Source organism: Momordica charantia (assembly GCF_013281855.1).
Source record: "Momordica charantia cultivar OHB3-1 chromosome 4 unlocalized genomic scaffold, Mcharantia_2.0 BLBB01000004.1, whole genome shotgun sequence".
Taxonomy (NCBI): Eukaryota; Viridiplantae; Streptophyta; class Magnoliopsida; order Cucurbitales; family Cucurbitaceae; genus Momordica; species Momordica charantia.
The window spans coordinates 1,563,365-1,586,127 of record NW_028275162.1 but is presented as its reverse complement, the minus strand read 5'-3'; the positions used below and the strand labels follow the sequence as shown (position 1 = coordinate 1,586,127).

The 22,763-nt window shown below is 33.7% G+C and overlaps 2 protein-coding genes across 4 annotated transcripts; both read right to left on the bottom strand.

Annotated features, from left to right (window-relative positions):
- Window positions 1-6,129: 6,129 nt before the first annotated feature.
- Window positions 6,130-15,630, bottom strand: LOC111007668 (Polynucleotidyl transferase, ribonuclease H fold protein with HRDC domain-containing protein). 3 transcript variants are annotated; one of them, XR_015790289.1, is made up of 15 exons: window positions 15,281-15,630; window positions 14,655-14,896; window positions 14,402-14,500; window positions 13,666-13,749; window positions 13,440-13,526; window positions 12,895-13,012; window positions 11,974-12,158; window positions 11,833-11,877; window positions 10,113-10,615; window positions 9,498-9,996; window positions 8,835-9,045; window positions 8,402-8,687; window positions 7,314-7,556; window positions 6,556-7,208; window positions 6,130-6,474 (listed from the first exon to the last, which is right to left on the bottom strand). XR_015790289.1 is itself a non-coding variant. In XM_022280111.2 (13 exons), the coding sequence occupies exons 1-13, from the start codon at window positions 15,495-15,497 to the stop codon at window positions 7,422-7,424; spliced, it is 2,646 nt and encodes an 881-aa protein (XP_022135803.2). In that variant the 5' UTR covers window positions 15,498-15,628; the 3' UTR covers window positions 7,219-7,421. The 3 variants fall into 3 exon arrangements, 2 of the variants coding, with proteins under 2 accessions (XP_022135803.2, XP_022135805.2); XM_022280111.2 differs by lacking the exons at window positions 6,130-6,474; window positions 6,556-7,208 and having other exon boundaries at window positions 7,219-7,491; window positions 15,281-15,628; XM_022280113.2 differs by lacking the exons at window positions 6,130-6,474; window positions 6,556-7,208; window positions 7,314-7,556 and having other exon boundaries at window positions 8,476-8,622.
- A 3,211-nt stretch (window positions 15,631-18,841) lies between these two features.
- LOC111007734 (uncharacterized) lies at window positions 18,842-19,527 on the bottom strand. The gene has a single exon (XM_022280205.2). It carries the CDS (start codon window positions 19,395-19,397, stop codon window positions 19,014-19,016), a length of 384 nt encoding a protein of 127 aa, XP_022135897.1. The 5' UTR covers window positions 19,398-19,527; the 3' UTR covers window positions 18,842-19,013.
- Window positions 19,528-22,763: the final 3,236 nt, after the last annotated feature.

The window sequence follows — 22,763 nt, the reverse complement described above, 5'->3', positions numbered from 1 at the left end:
CCACATCAATTATTGGTTACATTAACTTCTTTTTAAATACATGTATTTATAGAAATGCATATTTACAAATATATTAGAAAATATGGAGTGCCCCTCAAATTTTCCTAGGAATTTTACCCAAAATCACATGACAAAAATGCTCATGTGAAAGATAGCCATGTCTTTGGGAATCAAATGGTACATGGAGGAGCTCTTGAATATGGGGTGAAGGGAACAGAATTGATGCTTTATGAGCATCAAATAAAAGCTACATGTCAATATTATCATTTCCTACATATATAAACACATGTAATAAAAATTATATTTGGGTTAATCTGTTTCAAGTTTATTAAATCAAAATATGAATTTTCTTTTAAAAGAAATGAATTTTCAATATCTATTCATCTGCATTGGTAATTAAAGAAAATGATCTTGAAATAAATCAATAGCTAAACTGATGAAATTCATGCACCTAAACCAATCATTTCAATTTTTTTTTTATGAGGTGGTGTGTAGTTGCTATTTTATATTGGATTATTTTACTCAATTAAAGTCAAACTCTCTCGTAATTACATACAATTTAGGGCGTTTGTTAAGATAATTGATAGATACTTAAGACTTGATACCAACTTTTATTGCAAGTATATAATAAGATTCCGTGTTTTCTTAAGTTCCACCATCAACCTTTTTTAATATAGTTCTACCATTGATCTCGTAAAAGTAATAAATATCAAAATTTGCAATATTTGAATTTTTAATATTAGAGTTCGCAATGGTAAGTACTTCGAGTCTTGGTGTTATACTCAGTCTAGATAACAAACTTTGATTATAGGAATCCATTAAAGTACGATATCAATTCTAGAAAATAAAAAAAAAACATTAAGAGTTTCAAATTTGAAATAGGTAACAAAAGTAACAAAGATAAAAGCTAGGTGGGGATAAGCGTGGAAAAGGCAAAAACAAGAAGCTTGGCCAACAAATTAGAGAGAGAAAAATTGCACGTGACAGATCGACAAAGAAAAGAAACGTGGCAGATGGTAATTGGATGGAAGTAGAAGAAGGGGCTTCCATGGGCCTTTATCTGTACCATGCATCACGTGATGTGTCGCCCCTCGGTCACGTGGATGCTGCCAAAGTTTCTGCTAGAGATCTCCCCCACCTCATAAGCAAGCTGACACGTGTGCATTTTTCTTAGCATCAAAATTATTCTCTCTCTCAGCTTCAGAATTTCGTCCAGAAATTATTGTTGTTATTATTATTTTATTTTATTTTTGGGATAAGGATTCTTGGATATTTGTGTTGGATTTCCCTCTAATATGTTTCAATATTCAAATTAGTTCATGCTTTAGATCTAATTAACAAAAAAATCGATATTAGCAATTTTTACGTATTTTGCATTGATTCTTTTGGAAGTCGTGCTTTGGTCGGTTATGCACAATCAAAAAATATTTCAATGATTCCATTGTCATTTCATTTTTTTACGTAATTTATTTTTAATCTATCTCGATTTCACTAATTAAATTTTATTTTATTTATCTTCCCAGCGTACGAGAGGCTGAACAAATATAATTTTCCGCAGATATAATATACCTAAACTTAAATATTTTTAAAGTTAAAAGTGTAAATCTAGTCCTTCATTTCTTAAATTATGTCTAATAAATCACTAAATCTTTAACCTTTTATATTGTATTAATACTAAAAAAAGTTAATAAATCTCAAAAGTTTCAAATCTGTTTCTAATAAATTTATGATCTATTGCTAACCTAAGTAAAGGTTAATTGGTTAAGACATTACTTATTTCTCTAAAGATCAAGGGTTTAAATCTCTCACTTTGTTGAACCAAAAAAAAAAAAACACTCTTTCGTTTATCAATTTTGTGTTTTATAAATCCCTAAATTTTAAAAATACCTAATAGGCCACAACAAAAAGTTAAAAGTTGTCCAAAATCTTAAAATATATGGATCAATTAGACACTAAATCTAAAAATTTATTAGACCTTTTTTAAAATTAAAAAACATAAGGCAATCTTGTAATTTACTTATTTTACAAATATACTGATCCATTCAAACTTTCAAGAATTTTGATGACCTGGGGACTCTTAGTGAAGTTTCCAAGCATTGAAACAAAGGCGAGGGACTCAGAAGGGTAAAACAATAGGATCACGAACAACCTCTTTTATAATATAGGATCACGAACAACCTCTTTTACAACATGTAGGATAAAGATTCGATCAACAATCTTTTAATTGTGAATAACCAATTGAGTTATATTCAGATTGACCGAACAACCTTATTTTTAAAAACATGAAAATGGTAAAAGCAATATGATTCTAAATAACCAAAGTTTTTAATCATATACAAAATTTGTTAAATCATAAATCAACTCAAAATCTCAAGTCAATGGGTTATGGTCTAATTCAACCGTTTACAAATATCAACACTCATTGACATGAAAACTTGCACAAAACCTGGTAAGACACTCTCAAAGCTCGCAGACAAGACCTCCTGCTTTGTTACCATGTTAAATCACCAATTGACTCAAAAACTTAAATTAATAGGCTACGGTAACTCTCATATAGTTTAATTTCAAGGATGCATAAGAAGATTAAAATCAGGTACTAAGAAACCAAACTTTTTATGCATTTCCACAATCAGAAGAAAAGGAAAGAGAGATGGAAGAATGAGGGGTTGAGATTGAGAATCCTGGAAAATTGATTCGCAAGTTTAGGAGAGTATTGCTTGGAAGAGGACTGTAAGGCAAGGAATGGCGCTGGCGCCGGTGGTGGCAGCAGCAGAAAGAGAGAGAAATGCAGATGCAGATGCCTATCTTGCAATGGCAGTTTCCATTCACTTTTCAAAAACTTGACCAGAAACCCAAGGCTGCCATTTCCACCCACTCCCATTCCTTACGCCTCCTCTGCCCCTTTCCCCACCAAACCAAGTTTCCCATTTCTAAGGCCTGCCTTTCTTCTCTGCACCCTTTCATACTCCTCAATGTTACACACATCTTGTCAGTTTCAGTTTGTAATAACAGCACGCACAAGAATCTTGCTAAGTTTCAAGCCTATGAGAGATTCAGTTGCTACTGCTTCCCAGTTTTTACCTTCAAAAGACATCTGATAACCAATCTACTACACTGTGCAAGGACAACATTGGGTCCCCATAGTTTCAATTTAGTGCCTGTATAGTTGTGTTTAAACTTCGTAATATTGGATTTGTAAAGGAAATGCAAACAAAGTTTCACATTGGTCAGGGAAGAACATGATCCATGGTATATAGATGAGGACAACTATCTCCATTGGTATGACAAAGTCGTGAGGATTATACCCAAAGCGAACAATATTATTATACCATTGTGGAGATACTTGGGGTACCGTTGTCCTTGACACATAAATCATCCTTAAATTGTGTTTTATCCACATATTTTATTCTATTTCTTGCTCGAACTCTAAATTCCAAAACAGTCAACTAACACAATTAGCTAAATAAAAAACACGAGCTTGGCGAAAATTACCAATATGGTTTTCATTTTACACTTCAAATCCATAGGGCTATAGAACATATGTTTGCTATAAAAGTTAGGCTGGCGGATATGATTCAACTCTTCACAATGATTTATGAGTTTTCTTTATTCAATTTTATTAATGATTTTCGTTTATCATTGTTTACTGTTTGACGTAGGTATTGACCTTTTTTTTTTTTTTTTCTTTCTTTCTTTTTAGCTTCAACTCTTTAATTTTTTATGTTAGAGACAGCGTAATCCAATTAAGAAGAAGGGGAATGAGCAGCCAAGTTGTTTTCTAAATGATATCTAATCAAGATTAAGAAGAATGATGGCTTCTTCCACCACTTCTTTTAATTGCTTTACCACGCAAGCGTCTCGTCCTTGTGGATTTATTAGATTAAATTTCAATCATCTCCACTAGTTTTTGTCAATCGACACAAGTAATTAATTGTCCTTTGTGTAGGGCATGCTTCTTAAAACACTAGAATACAGGGTGAATTTATTGAATCGAAGAAATTTGGACCCATTTGGTTCATGAACTGACAACATTTTTACTCTTGCCACTAATGAATAAACCGAATTTAGAAATATACGTTTCATTCACTAAATTTGAAAAATTATATCGCCCATTATGCAAATAACACTAAATTAACACTATTTTATATAGATTAGAGCTTGGAATGTTTAGAGATACTCTCTTGAGATGTTTAAATTCAAACTCCCAGGTGGAAAACTTGATAATTTTGAACATTTGAAGTGAGACGATACCTCCTTCAAAAAATAGTGAAAGCGGCCATAAGCATTGTGCAAAGAATAGAACCTCTAATACCCTATAAAAGAGTACCAAGAAATTTATTTTTGTTATTTTTGACATTGCACTATCTTTTAGAGATTACTGGCTTGGTTGGGATAATAAATCTAATAATGACAAGGTATTGCAACATTATATATAGAGATAGTCTAACTAGCAAAAATTAACTAACAGAGGGATGGTTGACTCCTAGATTAGGTATGTGTACAGTAACATTAAAAAGTCAAACCTAATTTTGTCAAATAAATTTGCTTTTCAGCTCCTTACCGGTCATAATCTATCTCTATCCTAAATTCCTAATCTAAAAAATAAAAAATCTATATTTTTTATATCTCTTAGTTGTAAAACATTCAATAATAGTTAGAACAAGATAGATCCTGACGGGTCAGAAGCTAAGTATTTGCATTATAAAATTGCAATTACACTGGTTCAACTAGGTAATTGACTTTTTTTCCTCATAATTTTCAATGTTTCCACAACCTCATACCCAGATCTTCAAACTCTCGTGGCAATTACACTAGTTCAACTAGGTAATTGATTTTTTTCCTCAGTTTACTGTAGAAGTGCTTTTACAAGTTGATGTATTATTATAACATTTTTCAATCAACTGGGGTAATTAGATCTTTTCTTTCCTCCTCATTTTCAGTGTTTTCACAACCTCTCACGCCATGTGGAATACCCAGATCCTCAAATCCTCATGGCAACTCAGTTTAGAAGTGCTTTTACAATTGCAAAAAACTATGGCAACTGAATTTTTTCCCTCCTTAATTTCAGTGTTTTCACAACCTCGGTTCATGTAGAAGAATACCCAAACCCTCAAATTCACATGGCAACTTAGTTTAGTTTAGAAGTGGTATTCCAAAGGCAATGATGATGGAATGGAACAAGAGGGCCATAACCCACGAGCGTAGGCCCCATAAAGGAAGGCAAAGGCCATCTCCATCTACTATTCCTCCATCTGCCGACAACCATGTGGCTTCCCATCTACATCCTTCTTCTAACCCTCAGCCTCACCTGCCTTCCCATCTCACACTCTCTCTATAATCATACTTTTTTTTACGTCTTTTAAATCCTAAGACTTTGGAATGTGTCAGAAGCCTACATGTGGATGTGGGACTTGGGAGTGTGGGTGGGTGAGACCTAACATGATACTTATTTATCCTCTTCAAAAGAAAGTTTTCAATCATAGACAACATTACAATTTCCAGATTTTTTTAAATTAAGACATACAATGAAAGTAGGCCTCGGCTGCACTAGCTACAAGGTAAAGGAAAAGCTAATTGTTTGAAGGAAAATGCTTGTGGTCTTTGAATATTTCTTCTTTTGGTCTTTGATTTTTAAGACGTCAACTTTAGTTCTTTAATTTTTATCCATATGGAATTTTGGTCACCATCTTGTTTCTGAATGATGAGCAAAAAATTAACGATCAAAAATAAAGTTTCAAAAGGTATGGACCAAAATAAATAAATAAGGTTAAAATACTATTTCAGTCCTAATACTTTTAGTTTTGGTTCATTTTGGTCTCTATAATTTTAAATGGTTCATTTAGATCCATGTATTTTCAACTTTTGTTAATTTTAGTCTATGTACTTTTAAAGTTTCTATGTACTTATAAAATGACCATTTTAGTTTCTATTTATAAACTTAAACACAAATTTTATACACAATACAAAACCTTTTGATACAAAATTTTAACTACATTTCAATAAATTTAGTGAGTAAAATGTCATGCTAAAATTTTGATAGAAATAAATGCAATAAAAATGAAATGATCGCAGTGGAGACCAAAATGAACATTTTGAAAGTATAATGACCAAAATGAACCAAACCGATAGTACATGAACGAAATAGTATTTAAACCAATAAATAAAATCAAAAGATCACTTGAACCATATTTACATCAAAACTAAACTAATTGGGGCGGCTGGGTTTAGAACTACTGAATCATCAAGGCGTCAGAACTTAATTAATTTTCCTCATCGAGGAATTAACAAGGAAAAATTAATCATGTGAGCCGAGAAAATAAGAAAAAAATTAAGAAGTGTAAGGTTTACCTGTAATATTTTAACCAATGTTTGTTTAATTGGTTGAAGCTGACCTCGTCAATAACAAATTTGGACGAGAGAGACCAATAATGGGTAGGCCAGCGAGATCTCCAGCCAACCTCTCAATGGATGTTTCTAGATAATGGATGCGATTAAATTAGCTGTTAATTTAAAATCTTCATCCTTTTACAACGCATGATTCCCGAGATACTTTACCTGATGATTGTTAAGCTGTAGCTCCTACACAGTTGAAATTCAAGACGTATGCTTGGTCCTGCCATTATTATTAGAATTAGAAAACTAGCGTAATTCTACCATAAAAGTCTCAGTTTGTTAGACCGTCCTTTTCCTCAAATAGCTAAGAAAATAAAGCATTATTTTGATAGAAGATCCAACTATTAAATTATGTTTCATCCATTAAACTATGTTCAGATTGACCAAACTTCTATACAATGTTATCTAATTAGGGATCACATTGACATATCGTTTAGGTTTTGTTAGATAAGAATAAAGATTAAACTCATTTACTGACAAAATTCTATCGTCTAATCTATAACATGATTAAATTCTAGCAAAAACATAAATGTTTATATCTGAACCTCTGAACAGAAATATAAATCATCTGATATTTAACCTTATAGTTGGAAAACAAGAGGCCGGTCGTTTACCTGGAAGTGGCTTCAAAAATTAATTCCATTTCTAATGCAGTTTATTTCCTTAAGCTATGTTGAAAACATTCAAGAATGCTTAGTCAAAGAGGTCCAAAGGCAAGCATGAATTCAGTAAGGTATAATTTATAAGAGAGATGAAAGGCTCACGAGATGGGGGCAAAGACAAGGCCGCCATCTCAATCTTATAATACAGAAGATCTGCACATAATTGAACAAATTAACTTCCTTCAGATCAGAGACATTTGAAAATGACAAAAATAAATAAATAAATAACGTGCCAAATTGAAAATGGAGAAATTTTACTTGTGGCCTTGTGGGAATGAACCCGAATACAATTTGATAATTCCTAGCATAAAATGATATGCTAGCAGTGCATGCAACATGAGCACTGCTGCAGTACTTCAAAGTATTCTACTCATTAGAAGGGGAAGCTTTCTTTATAGGATTGTATACACTGAATTCACCGAAGTCCCTTCTACCACTGGAATAAAAAATAAGTGGAAAGATTTCAATGTCCACAAAGCAAATCATTCCACTAATGGAGATCTGAACATAACAACACTACTTCAGAGATTAAGCAACAGGAGAAATCATTGACACAATGATCTACACCTTCTCATGGTCAGTGAACGGTGCTATGAAATTCAAATCAATATTTATTAAAGATGATGCCATAGAGAAATAAAACAGGAGTTGTATGTCTTCATGTTGTATGGTCATTAATTTCCATGGTCAAAAGAGCTCAAATGATAATTAGCCTAGACATAGATCTGCAAGCAGGTCTATGCAACCTATCACAAAACAAGATGTCAAGACAAACCAGGCAAGAAACAAGGTCAATTAAAACATCTAACGATATGATCTTGAGTCCCTAAAGGTAAAGCTACAGCAACATGATAAAAACAACCCCGTCTCCTTTATCAAATATCGATAGTGTAACTTTCATTATTTTACCTTTATTTATAATCATCATTGAATATGAAGGCATAGTAGAGAAAAGATTTGTAACAACATTGTCCACTTGCAATATTGAATATTGAGACTGTATTTCAAGAGTTGTTAACTGAATGATAATGAACTTTTTAACTGTTACCAATATAAATGATTGCTTAAATAAGGTGGACTATCAGGAAGTATGGTGATTCCATGATACCTTGATGAGAAAGGTCACAATGTGATAGTGAGAACAAAAAAGGCAGACGGAAAAACACGGAATCTTCAGTGTAATTGGAGACTGGAATAATACGACGTTCATGGTAGTAAATGATAATCATTTTTTAAATATGACAGGAAATGTCAATCATAAAAGAGACGTCCAAATGGGTGGTTATAATATGAGCCTCCCATTTTGGAGTTTTAGACCTTGAATTAAGTCGATTATTTCAGTGTACCTGTGGTTGACGTCCCAACCGGCGGGTAAGAAACGAGGTTTAGTAGCAGCAACAAACACTTGTCTCCACCTTTGACAAAACTGTCGGATACCCTCCTCACCATATTCCCTCAGTAGATGATCCACAACTTGTTTACCATGTGGTCCATGTCCCAAGAGTGATAATTTTGGATTGAATTTGGGTTGAGCAGTTCTAGCGGAGCCATTATCAGAAAAGCCAACCTGTCCACCAGGCAGACATTTGTCAGACACACTACCACTATCTGAGTTTGTGTGACTGTTAATATCTGCATTGGCATAACCATCAAGCCTTTAATTAGAACAGAAGAATGAATGCTCGAACTACTTATTCTCCACCCTCTATGAATAACATTTTATCTTTTGTGAAATGCACGTGTCAGCAAAAAGTTAACTTCTCTACGGTCTACACATACCAACTGATGAATTGACCGCAGTCGACGTGTCAATGTCACAAGCACCATTCTGATGCTCAGCATTGGGAAAATTACTCTGTGCCGAGTGTTTCAAAGCTATACCCCTTTTCTTCTGAAGTCGTCTTCTCTCATGAGGACTCATGCCAACCAACAGAGCCCTTTCCAAATCTTCTTCAGATATCTCCCTCCGCCCATAGTATCTCATGACAGTCTGAAAACACGACAAAGATGGGAGTGGTGAGGAAAAGATATATTATGAATTCCAGAGGGGTTGATGATTCACGATACCATGGTGTTACTGAAGATGCTATAAGAATGGGAATTACGTAACTAAAAAAGGTTATCTTCAAATGGCCAATACCTACAGCATACTAATGAATAAACAATATTCAGGGCCATTTTCAGTCTCAATCTACTGATGGAGAATATGGAAAAATGCTAATTGCTACAGTTGATGATTAATATAATCTTATAGCATCATGAAGATTTTGAATGACAAATTTCTACCAAGATGGAACCCTATTAAATGATTTAAGTACTAAGCATTTGATATCATGAAATCAAAGATCTTTTAAATGGCTAGGATAGCAGATGATCCATTGCACACACATATACAGTGACTATCTCAAGAACGTAACAGCCTGCATAGTATATGTCTCATACAAGCATGAGTTCCTCTTGACGCTTTGATGGCATCCGTGGTCCATGCCGCAACAGGGCCATAGCAGCTGTTCTCAATTCTAAAGGTGACACACCTTCCTCCTGAAAGTTGGTTCCCGAATCAGATGGCTCAGCTAAATTAAAGGCTTCCTTAGTATCAACCACTCTACGAACAAAAAGTGGAATTCCAAATTCTGCAGCAAGCTCTCTCTTGTGCTTCTCAGCAGCGGCATGGGCAATTTCATGACAGTCCACACAAAGTAGAACGATATCATGAGACCGATGACTTTTTAAATGCTCAGGAAAGTGTATTCTGTAGCATGAGGGGATTATTCGATAACGTAAATAGTGGTTTCCTTCACCACAACCAACACATATATTCTTTTTACTCTGGATATAGAAGTCATTGCCCTCATCTTCTGGACGGCCTTTGGGTTCAAAAAGAAGCTTTATGGCAGGAGGATCATCATCAACAAGCTCTGCTAACTCTCGGCGCACATACCTGTTTAAATACAAAGATAATTGTTTGGTGTCAAACGCATTCAGTATTCACATTGCCAACCTGCCACTTACAATTATAACTGTAATGAAACTATGAGATGTCAGATGCTAACCAACCATTCGAGTTTTCGTCGATCACAATAGCAAAGCAAGCGTCCATCATTTGCATAAATCCTACAATTATGATAAACTGGAGATTTGCAGGAGAACTTCTGCACAAAAAGCTCTCTGGAAGCTTTTTTAGATATTTGCTTTGCATTCTTTCTATGATTATGTTTAGATATTGTCATCATTTTTAGGTTATACTTAACCAATAGTGCATAGTTAAATATAGAAAGGGGGCAACTGCCATCAGAACCTATGCAGTTCTGTAAAATAACCAAAAATATATTATCAAGGTCACCAGACTTGTCATGGAGGAGACAATGAAGGTCATCCAAATGGCTGCAAACAACAGGGGAGGGAGATGGAAGAAACAGACTCGGACTCAAATCCACATGTAAATCAGCTTGTGCAATAGTTGCATATAATTCCATTGTATTTTTTGGCACTTTGTTTGCAAGTGCTACAATAGCCTGATCCGACAACACGTATCTCAGGCTCTCATCATGAACTCGAGCCTGAAACGAAATGACAATCACAAATTCAGGTAAGCAGCTACAATGAAACTTCCATTTTGTCATTGCTCTAATGAAAGAATCCCTGGTCAGTGGGATATATGATAAATAAGCTAAAGATTGCTAATATAATTAGAATTACATTGCCTATACCATTGCCAAAGTCCAAACAATTTCTTTTAAAGCAACCACTAAAGTTAATTTACTTACCATGGTGCTTATGAGCAGAAGGAACCAGTAGTGTAGATGGTAATGTGTCAGGTTTCACGATGATGACATGACAAGAATGTCTAACCTTCATGATGTCTAATTTTTGGCCAACTTGGAGAGAGCAATTGAGATAGTCTATTTTGAATCATGTCAGCAGTATTTGTATTCGCAAGCTAAAGATAGCTAATATAATTACATGCCTATAGATGGTTGGAGGGACACACGATAAAGACAAGCTAAAGATTGCTAATATAATTACATGCCTATACCATAGATAAGCCATTTATTTTAAAGCAACCATAAAGTTAATTTACTTACTATGGTCCTTATAAGCAGAAGGAACCAGTAGCATAGGTGGTAATGCGTCGGGTTTCACGGTGACATGAAAAGTATGTCTAACCTTCATGATGTCTAATTGAGAGTCTATTTTGAATCAGCGGTATTTAAGCCTTTAAGAAATAGAAACCAAATAAAGTGCTTGAATTTTTAAGATATTTATTACTCGTATAATTCTAGTAACCTATTTAGGAGAAGTATTTGCTTGATTTGTGAGATAACTATAGGACAACCTAGCCAAGTACACTCCATAAACATCCAAAATCCATAAAATGGAGTTTTGACCTTCAAGTATGTAATGATTCAAGGAGTCCATAACAGAGATCCAATCATGTATCTTGCCATCTGGAAGGTTTCTTCTCCACCTAACCAACCAACCACTATGGGATGATGGAGGAGTTACAGAAAAAGGCCAACCTATAATTTTTTGGAGTGGTCTTAAAGCACTTAGTGAACCAACCTCTACCTTCGGTCCCATAAATAATTAAACACTAGCTATTACCAAATACCAAAGGGGTAAGCACCAAACCCCCTAAGAGATAAGATGTTAAATGGAACGAGCAAATTGGGAAAATATCAAAATCCAAAATAAGTAAATAATTATAAAATAAATACAAAAATCTTTGAGAGCAATCAATTTTTTTCTGACTTTTTTTCTATAATTAGCTACTGACCATTAAGTCCCGCCAAGCGCACAATCTCCTCACAAGATCCTGAAACTGAAAATTTAAAATCTGGTGATAGAATATCATAAATTTGAATTGTGGTACTGCTTCAAATGACATAACATCAAAGTAGTCAAGAAAGCATCTTACCTGAGTTTTACAGGAAATTATTGTACTAACACCTTGACTGTTTAAACGCCGGGAAGATATTGATGATGCAGCAGACTCTCCAGGAGAACCTTCTGTCTCTTTTGCATAGAGTTGCAAACAAATCATGTTTGATCGCCGACTAGCCTCGAGAAGAAAATTGAATTTATCATCGGTGGAAGAGTTTTCTGATACATTAATGCACTTAGATATATGATGATGTGGATGTGGAAAGAGATATAATTTGAAAGTAACCACTAAAATTGATAATTACTCTGCCTCTAGCCCAAAAGCAAGGCTACATAAGGAATTAAAAATTTTCCAATCAAATCAAAGATGACAATGTCAAGGTCAATAGATATGGGAAGAATAGGAGTAGAAGAAAATATTGATGTTGACAAAAATATCAAGATCTCAAATTTATAAAAATATCGGCATAAATGTTGAGTGTCAAAGAACATTCCAAAAATGTTTATAAAAAAATTGAATTAATAAATAAATTTTTAATGCCACTTAAATAAATTATACAACATCACAACCTTAATCTTGATTTTAAACTTTGTCTAACATGCTTACAAAAGAATAGCTATAAATCAGTTTCTAAAATCTCTTTTAAATTAAAAAAATTCACATTTTACAAGATTGAAGAAAAATATGGTTCTCACCAATATTGAGACATTAATGTCAGAAAAGCGTCCAGAGTAATATTTAAATCGTTGAGTCTATTATGAAAATGGCACAAGGCTAAGCTAAGACAAAACTTTAGCACATTACCATGTGAGACCCTATTTGCTTCCTTGTTTATTGATAATCATTATATTCATCTTTCGTCCACTGTTCTTTTTCTATTCTCCAAATTTGCATGTAAACAAGTTATACAACAAGTGAATGGCATCAAACACCAACGTGAGATCCAAGACATACCATTGACCTGTTTCAGCTCAGAAAGCAAACAGTTTGCAATATGCAGGAGATAGTGGGCGTCTGTCCTAGCATACTGCACCATCTCTGCTGATAGTGGTCGTTGTCTCCAATCTTCTCGCTGGCCATTAATGAGTAACCACATAAAAACAAGACGAAAAAGGATGTTAGATGTACGACAAGATAGGGTATGAATCATTCCTTACCTTATTTAAGTTGAAGCTAAAACTAATATAGATTTAGTTAGATTACTGAACATTAGAATATGCTCTATGACAATCTTAGGCAGTTAAACATGCAACTAGTGCACTGTACAATTTTCAAACAGAATAGAACATGATAGACATGTTATAAATGCTCATTTCATAAATTATTACATGTATGAGTATGTTGTATGATCAGGTCAGTTAATATCTCAAAATCAAATACCAAGTACTCCTGCTATGATTAGAGAATAATAAATAACTTATATCTAAAATCAGATGGTTAAGGACTCAAAATGTGGATTCTCATACTACGTCGGTATATTATTAGACAAGATGTCCAACCTGCAACATTTTGTTTGTAGCTACCCCACAATAAGTTTCAAGTAAGTAGGCCAGTGACTTCTGAGGTTTTGACAGCAGCTCACATGCCTACATTGTAACAACAATCACAAGATGAAAAAAAAAAAATTGACCTGTCACACTTTCACACATGACAAGTGCATAGTTTCTTCATTTTTCCCCCCTTTTACAAAGATGACATTTCTTTCCTTTGAAAAGTATATCTTACCTTTGCAGTATCAAATAAATTGACTACATATATGTGGAAGTCTCTTTGTAGCCAAAGAATGTCATTATCAGCACCGTGAAACACCTAGAACACAAAATTAAATTAAATTGGAACCTTGCCTTCATACACCAATAAGTTTTCTAACACCAAATAAAATATTGATGGAGAATCAGTTTCTTCCAGTTCCAGATAATGTAATTGCTCTACTTCTCACCAATACCAAATTGATGGTGTTCTGTTACCTCTTTTGCATTTAATTTAATCGGCATGATGCTTTGTACCAGTTATGGACGGAGTTAGTATAATTCCTCTAGATTATGTAATTGCTAAAGTTTTCTTATCAATACCAAATCAATGGTGCTCTGTAATCTTTTATCCTTTAATTGGGGTGACGCTTTTCCCTTTTTTTTCTTTTTTGTAGCCCTTTTTTAGTTTTCAGACTATGATCTTATCATAGAATATATATGTGTGTGTGTGTGTGTATAACCTATGAACGGCAGCAACATTTAAAAATTAATCGAGTAAACAAATATTGGCACTTCATAAGAAAATAGAAAAGCGCCTGAACAAATAGTAGTACAAGGTAGTGTAGCTCTACCACATTGAACGGAATAATACCAATGTATTTATACTAAGTAATAACCTTATACAAGCTAAAAAGTGTACGAAGTTAATGGATACCAAGCTTGTCTGAAACTGAACCTTTAAACCAGCACCTGATCATATATTTTGATACCTTACAAATACGACTATTGGCAAAGATAGGACGTAGAAGATTCATTGAATCGTGTAGAGCAATAGCGTCAACCAAATAATCTTCCTTGCGTGTAGAAATCTGCTTCCAACAAAATAACAAGCAATGATCATGACTGTTATAGAAAGAAGGGTTGCATGAAATAAAGATTCATCAATTTGCGTGTACTAAAGCTCCCTTGATATATATATATATATATATATATAGAGAGAGAGAGAGAGAGATTAAAATCTACCTGTATTAAAGCAGTAAAACCGAGAAAGGATCTGAGACTGTGCTGCTCTGTATCGACAGCAAACACCATTTCTTTATTCAACACATCCACGAGTTCTTCCAATTGGGACTCGGTCTCAACCCAAACATAAGCGTCACTTGAAGTAAAATCCTTTCTTTCACTAACAAAATCATACTCAGGGAAAGAATTTTCCAGCAATGATAGTATTTCTGACTCGTAGGGGTGCGAGTTTACATCATTGTCTGCAAAAATAACTCACTTCATTCAGTCAGCCCCCTTATAAGTTATAAGAACATGAGAACCACTATTGCAAAATCCTTCACAACTGAATCTTACAGACGTAAATTTCGAACACTAGTTATGACTCAACTTTTCACCAACTATTAAATAACAAATTTAGAAAAATCTTCCAGATTTCCATTTCCCTACATCCTGTTACTCCATGGAAATTATCCATCTTAAAAAGCACTTGACCTATCCTTTTCCAAACAAACAATGATAAATGCATCTAACAACTTAAATTTTAGCTGCTTTTGACCCCATTTGCCACTATTAAACGACACAGTCTCAGCATCTAAACACAATACAATATAACATCAGAAATAAAGTAATGGATTAAACTTTACCTGTATTCATATTGAGCTTCAAGTGCTTGAACACAGAATAAGAATTGTCAGCCAAGACCCGCTTAAATGTGTACTGAGGCTTCTGATCATCACCTCGTAAATAACACGAACTACGAACGCTCTTTTGCTTCCTGCGCCGTCTGGCTGTAAATAAGATTGTCAGCGCTGCAAACGACGCTACTGCTAGAACGATTTTGACCTTGTGTTTAAGCTCCATTCGTATCAATGGCTTCCGTTTTCCTTTCACCGCTGTTTCTTTGCTTTTGAGCTGATTGATCTTTCTCGTACGGCGGCGACGGTTTCGACTCCAGACAGTGTTGTGTTTGCACCGTTTCGCAACGATGTCGTATTGGGATACGCTGATGAACCCCCTTTTTCGACGTGGTGCCACGTCAGGCAGACGAATTTCCTTTATATTATCTGTCCTAGACGACAAATCGTCGGATATTCTTTTAGATCGAGTGTAGATCCGACATGTCGTATTCCATCCCAAGGCCTTACTTTACATCTATATTTCATCGGCCAGGGAAGCTGTTTTCATGGTTTTTCCCCTGGGTCTTCTGGAATGTTAAACGTGAATTTATGGCTAGAAATGGAGAATTATAAGCAGTCATTTCAACTCTAACCTAAATTCAAAAACTTATCTAATCACAGGAGAAGATATCACTCATTTCGTTCTAAATTAAGGACTACCACGTCGTTTAGCGTCTCATCACTTACGTCTCGGAAAATAAAATTATGAAATCTTCTTTGAGCAGTTATATTTTAAATTAATATTGTTTAAAATTTGAAAGGTCTCTCTATGTTTGTCCGAAGATTTTGTTTATCCATGTTCAATTTGCAAGAATTACGATTAAATTACTCAGGCATAACTTGAAAGGTATTTAATTTCTTTCAGTAATTTTTTAAGATTTCTTTTGTTGTTATACCATTTTTAAAAATTATTGGTCTAAGGCTTTGTAATCAACATTCGTAAAATAAATTATGATATTAAACTACTATTTATAATTTAATGTGTAAAAATAAAAAGACTAATAATAATCTATTGAAATACTATAAGCTTTGCTAATTTTAGGATAAATACTTTCGATAAAAAAAATTCAAAACAACGCAGCCCAAATATTAAAAAATGAATAACACTTACCTACTGATTGATATCACATATTCACCACTATTGAATGCACGAAGGAATGAAGAAAGAGAGAGTGAGACTTTTTTTTTTTTTTTGAAAAAGATAAAAAACTATCAAACTTTTTAATAGTGATTAGTAGTGAGACTTTTTCTTTTTTTAAAAAAAAAAAGATAAACAACTAAACCATCAGTATCTAAGTATAATTCTAAAATTAATTAAGTTCTATAGATTGTCAACCGAAAGAGAGTTTATCTAAATATTTAAATATTTAGTAGCAGCCAACATATTACTATTGCATATCGATAGCGTAGGAAGAATTCACGTTACTCATCACTAAATTCTTATTTCAAAAAAAGAAAGATGAACAGTAAGAAAATTAGTGGTGAATTCCTCACCACCAGTCACCAAGAAAATATTGTTCTTTATAGTTTCCTACAGAAAAACTTGCTAATAATAAAGAAATTTGAAGATATTCACTTGGTATAAGTATAATTAGTATTACAAAATATCAATTTCTTAGCAACTCACAAACCATTTATACAAGTTACAAACGGGATCTTACTGCAGATACGAGAGGGTCTCACATGTCACTTCTCCAGCCAAGTCCGCAACAACTTCTCTGTTCAGAGGTACTAAAAGATCAAACAGATGGGAATAAATGAACATAGTTGACGAGTTACAACTGTAATAAAAGGATATTAAGGGATAAAAACCTAACGTTGCAGGAAAATGCAATGATCCTTAAATACAAATCATAGCCTAACTATCTAACGTGTTAAACAAAGGAACATTTAGAAATGGAAAAATATGCAAGGCAATTAAAGCAGGGAAGGAATTGTCAAAATCACACTTACATTATACTGATAAAACCTTATGTTGCAGGAAGATGCAATGATCCTTAAATACAAATCATAGCCTAACTAGCTAACGTTGTTAAACAAAGGAGCATTAGAAATGGGAAAATACGCAAGGAAATTAAAGCATGGAAGGAATTGTCAAAATCACACTTATACTGATAACTAAAACTGAACATCCAAAGGATACACGGTGCAGATATGGTATGGTAATTTTACCAAAGGAAAATGCCACTATCCAAATAATGATACTGCCAATTGTGTTCGTGTTCTCAACAAAGAAAAGTGAGAACTCTAGAAATGCCAGAAGTGCCTTCAAGATCTTTCATATTTATGATAGGATGAAAAGATCAGCATCCAAAACTATTAAAGAGCATTAAACTCAAATTATATTTAAAGTTAGAAAGTTAAGCATTTTGATATGGTAATTTGTTTATCCAAAACTATAGACTTGCAGCCTACATACTCTAAATAGACTAAACGTCTTAAAGCAATTTCTAACATTAATAGAGAATCAAAAAAGTCGAGCATTTCAATATGGTAATTTGATTATCCCAAACTATAGATTTCCAAACTACAGATTTCCAAACTACATACTCTAAATGTACTAAATGTCTTAAAGCAATTTATAACATTAATATAGAATTGAGAAAGTCGAGCATTTCAATATGGTAATTTGTTTATCACAAACTATAGATTTGCAAACTACAAACTCTAAATGGACTAAACGTCTTAGAAGCAATTTCTAACATTAATATAGAATCTAAAAAGTCAAGCATTTCAATACGGTAATTTGATTATCCCAAACTATACTACACAATCTAAATGCACTAGATATCTTAAAACAATTTCTAACATTAATATAGAATTGAGAAAGTCAAGCATTTCAATATGGTAATTCGTTTATCCCAAACTATAGATTTGTAAACTACAAACTCTAAATGGACTAAACATCTTAGAGCAATTTCTAACATTAGAATCAAGAGAGTAAGCATTTTGATATGGTAATTTGTTTATCCCAAACTATAGATTTGCATACTACAAACTCTAAAGGGATTAAATGTCTAGCAATTTCTAACATAAATATAGAATCAAGAGTCAAGCATTTTGATATGGTAATTTGTTTATCCCAAACTATAGATTTATATAGAACATTTATATAGATTTCAGACTCCTGACTCTAAATCGACTAAATGCCTTAAAACAGCTTCTAACATTTATATAGAATCGACTGTGTGGATTAATCAATAACCAAAAATCCTCGATCCACACACAATTAAGAGAATACTTATAGTTCTAGAGCAGTTGCGAGCAGACCGAGTGGACAACAGAAAACAAACCCTAGTTATTGTTGAAATTGCTGGAAGAAATTCACAAATGCTTCCAGCGCTTTCTTTACAGTCGTAGACAACAGTTGACTTGTGTTCGAAGAGAATGTGGAGACTGGCAAGAAGTTCAACATAAGCCCCTAGCTTTGAGGTTTGAAATGAGCCCTAGATTAGAGTAGTACAACAGAATCCCACAGATAACATGATCAATATTAAGTAAAAAAAAAAACCAACTCAACACACAATAGATCGATAATTTGGTAGCTCTTATTATTTCAATTCGGTAAAATCGAGGAAAATTTTCACATGAGCGACTAAGGATTACCTACAAAAGGTATCATGTATTAAAGATTAATATTAATTTCACAGATAAGATGTCGATTCACATCTCGAACTATTCCATTCAATGACACACATGTCTACAATTCACCCCCTAACACTTCAATAACTGGATCGGGCGGTGAATCGGGGACCAGATTAGTCGGGCTAGGGCTGAGGAACCACAAGGACTTAGCAGCCAGAAGTTTCTTCCTCTGCAAACAGGGGGGACCGTACACCCTCCCAGCAAAGCAAGGGGAAGCATCGACAATGTTAACCTGAAGCAGACCGGAGTCCAGCGGCGCACTGGGCGGCGATAGAGAGGATCGATTGGAGTAGATCTGAGAAACTAAGTTGACTCGATTGAATCTGGCGATCATACGCGAATTCCGAATTTGGGCAAGTGCGCCGGGTTTTAGATACTTGTGAAACGACTCGGAACGGGAGTTGCCGGATCGGTGAAAGGTTCTGGATCGGCGATTCATGTTGCAGAGGGGAATCGGAGAGAGGAATTAGGGCTTGGGAAAATGGAGGAGCGAGATTGGGGATTTATGGAGTGTGGAGTGGGCGGGAGGAGGGGCTTTGAGGGGAGGGGCGGGAAACAGGTGGAGGGAAAATAAAATGGGAACAGAGAGATCGTATATTTGGCCTTTTGAAAGTGGGGCTGTGACTGGGAGTGGCGCGGCCCGAGCGAGGGATTTTTTTTTTTTTTTTTTTTTTTTGCCTCTCTGTCCCTGACCTAGTTTTCATGTGATGTTGACACGTGTCCGTTGTTTTCTATAGCATTTATGAAATTTCACCTTCTTCCAGTTATGTATATATCTAAAGAATCTTTCATTCTCCATATTCAATAATTTTAAATTTAAATTACAAGTGTATAGTTTCTGGAGTTACTAAACTTTTTAATAACTTTATAAATTTTCAGTTTTATATCTAATAAGTCTCTATATTTTTTTAATAATACATATGGAGAGGTAGAGATTTAAATTCGTAACTTTTATGATATATGTCTTAATCATTTGAAGTATGTTCATATTTACACAAAATGTCAAATAGGTTAAATACTAAAAGAATAAAAGTCTTGAAACTTTTTTCCCGAGAGTTAAGGAACTAAATGTGTAATTCAATTTAATTTTAATTAAACACTTACTTGGTTATATTAAATTTTAAATTTAAATAGTATTTGGAATCTTAAGTTACCCACTGACATCAAACATTTCATATCGAAAATCACTCCATGATTGCTTACCTACAATGGCTATTATGCATTGAAAATTAATTGATGTCCCATGTGTAGAAGCAGGGTTGAAAATGTTGCTCATGTGATTTTCGGCTGTAAGCTTGCTAAGGAAATTTGGAAGCGATTCCCACTCCTCCCTAAAAATAAGTGGGAAAGGAGTGGTCAGCCGCCTACTTCCCTCCTCTCTTTCTCCTCTCCGTGGTATATATTTTCTTTTAGTCATTCGATTGAATTTTATAAGATGGTATTTCTCTCTGATTTGTTTCGATTCTTCCGTGATTTCTTTTGTTTCAAATAAGTAAGAAGTACTGATCTAAATATAATAGGGATCTCTCTTACTGTTGTGGAGGCGATTTTCGGAGAAGATCCTTCTTCCCAGCTTGTTTCTGTGATGACAAACGGTGGCCGGATGTCAGGATCTCCCCATTGAATGTTGATAATGTTGTTGCAGCTGAAAAAATTAAAGGCAACATTGTTATATGTATGGTACGTGGTCTCGTCATCTGGATGTTTTGAAGAGTTATTAGGCACAGAATTGGAGACGACACCCGCATGCGATCTCTTGTGATGACTTTTCATCTTCGTTTCATTTTGGTTCATAAAACTTCCAATGGCAAGGAAGATTGAGCACGAGGTGGGCCACCACGGAGGTGCAACTACAATCTATTCGAACACCATTTTGTAATATGGAGAGGTTATCGGTCTTAATTGTATTAAGATTCTGACTAGCATGATTTGGGGAATTCGTCTAATCCTTCCTTACCTGTCATAGTGGATAATAAGACAACTTGGAATAGAGGTGGCGTAATTGGCAAAAAGATAGAAATAAATGAATTATTTAATACCTTCAGAGATCTCGAGAGGTTGGGGTGCTACGAGAGAGTCGATTGAATGGAGTTCTAACATCTCTTGGTAGAAAAAAATATGGCTGGAAGAAACACCTATATGATGGGTAAAATTGAATGTAGACGTCGCCTATCAATAAATCGATTAAGTGATGAGGTGAATTATTGCTTCAATGAATAACAAAATCAAGGTTCTTAAAGTCGTTTACATGTCGAATTATTGGTTGATGAGAGTTTGAGATTGACAAATAGGCTTAGGATTACCAACTAACCCTCATGATTTTGCTTTTGGTTTCGCCTAAATGATCTCGTACCAATAGAAATAATTGTTTTCTTTTACACATCATAAATTACCTATTTTCTAACCATGTGGGACTTTGTTTGTACTCTTTTACAAAACCAATACCCTGGAATCATGGTTTCATCCAATTTATGTATGTACCCAGAGTTTTCAACATGCTCGCCAATTGTTTAGAACATGATGCAACTTTATATAAATCACTCATTCTACTATCACTTCCAAACACACTCCTAAACTATGGCATAACCAAGATACTTGTTGGCTTTTTGGCATTGAAAAGGACGATAGCATTTCAAATATAATATAGGTGGTATTTATTAAAAAAAGAATCAAATATACGTACTGAATAAAACAATCAATCATGTCACATTTATGAGCACAATTTTTTCTTGTTTATATAATAATGGTCAAACATGGTATTTTTGTCTAACTAAATCATAGTTGACAAATAGTCAACATGAATATAAATCAATACTAATTATCTCATGCTATTCTTCTATGTTCAAACTTCTATGGACTTAATTTGTTTTTCTAAAAAACCACATAATAATAATAAGAAAAGTGAAAAATGATAAATAAATAATAAACGAAAAAAGGTTGTAAAAATCGACCCCACATTTGTTATTCTTGCAAACCGTATGGCTTCCACTTGTAAATGGTGGTGGCTTAATAGCATGTGTGGCCAACGAATCCTTTACGGAAAGAAAAAAAAGGCCGACAGATATCTTTTTACTTTTTACTTGTTTTCAAATAAAACATGTACTTAAAATTCTCGTGTCTCGAAAGTTAAAAATTGGAAAATGCATTAACAATATCATATTCCATTAATAGAAATCACCTCCCTAACTCAAGAAAGATTCTTTTATGCTAGTACATGAAATACGTTTAAATTAAAATTATAAAAATATGATTAAAAACTGTTTTCCAATTAAGTGATATGAAAATTTGGAAAACAATATTCTTATGTTTTTTCAATATTTTCAAATTTTGAATTAATAATATTAATTGATGTCATAAACTCATTTTATTTTTGTTAAAATTAAAACAGGTAAAATATAATCATATTTTAAAATCATAATTATACAAAAGTTATAACAATGAATACAACTTTGTTTTTCATTAAGTGTATTACTTTCAGATTTATATTGTATGATCACCAACCACCCTGACATTTTCCCCTCAATGTTACTTTTTTGTTTGTTTGTTAAGATACTATTTTGATTAATGTACGTATTTGATTCATTTTGATTTCTATACCTTCAAAATGTATATTTTGGTATATGTACTTTCAACTCTCGTTCATTTTAGTCACTGTACCTCCAAAATATTCGTTTTGGTTTCTGTAATTTTAAAAAATGACCATTTTGATCCCTTAAAATTTTACTGTTAATCTTATTTTTTCTATCGTAATTCTAACGCGACACTATACTCAATATATTTATTGCAATGCAATATGAATTTATAT

Bases quoted from the DNA above. Each gene is read 5' to 3' on its own strand.
- LOC111007668 (XM_022280111.2), bottom strand. From the start codon at position 15,497: ATGGAGCTTAAACACAAGGTCAAAATCGTTCTAGCAGTAGCGTCGTTT. The intron at 8,688-8,834 runs GTATGTGTAGAC...ATGCCAATGCAG, and splicing joins TGCGGTCAATTCATCAGTTG to ATATTAACAGTCACACAAAC. The intron at 7,492-8,401 runs GTACACTGAAAT...TTTTTATTCCAG, and splicing joins GGTTGGGACGTCAACCACAG to TGGTAGAAGGGACTTCGGTG.
- LOC111007734 (XM_022280205.2), bottom strand. From the start codon at position 19,397: ATGAATCGCCGATCCAGAACCTTTCACCGATCCGGCAACTCCCGTTCC.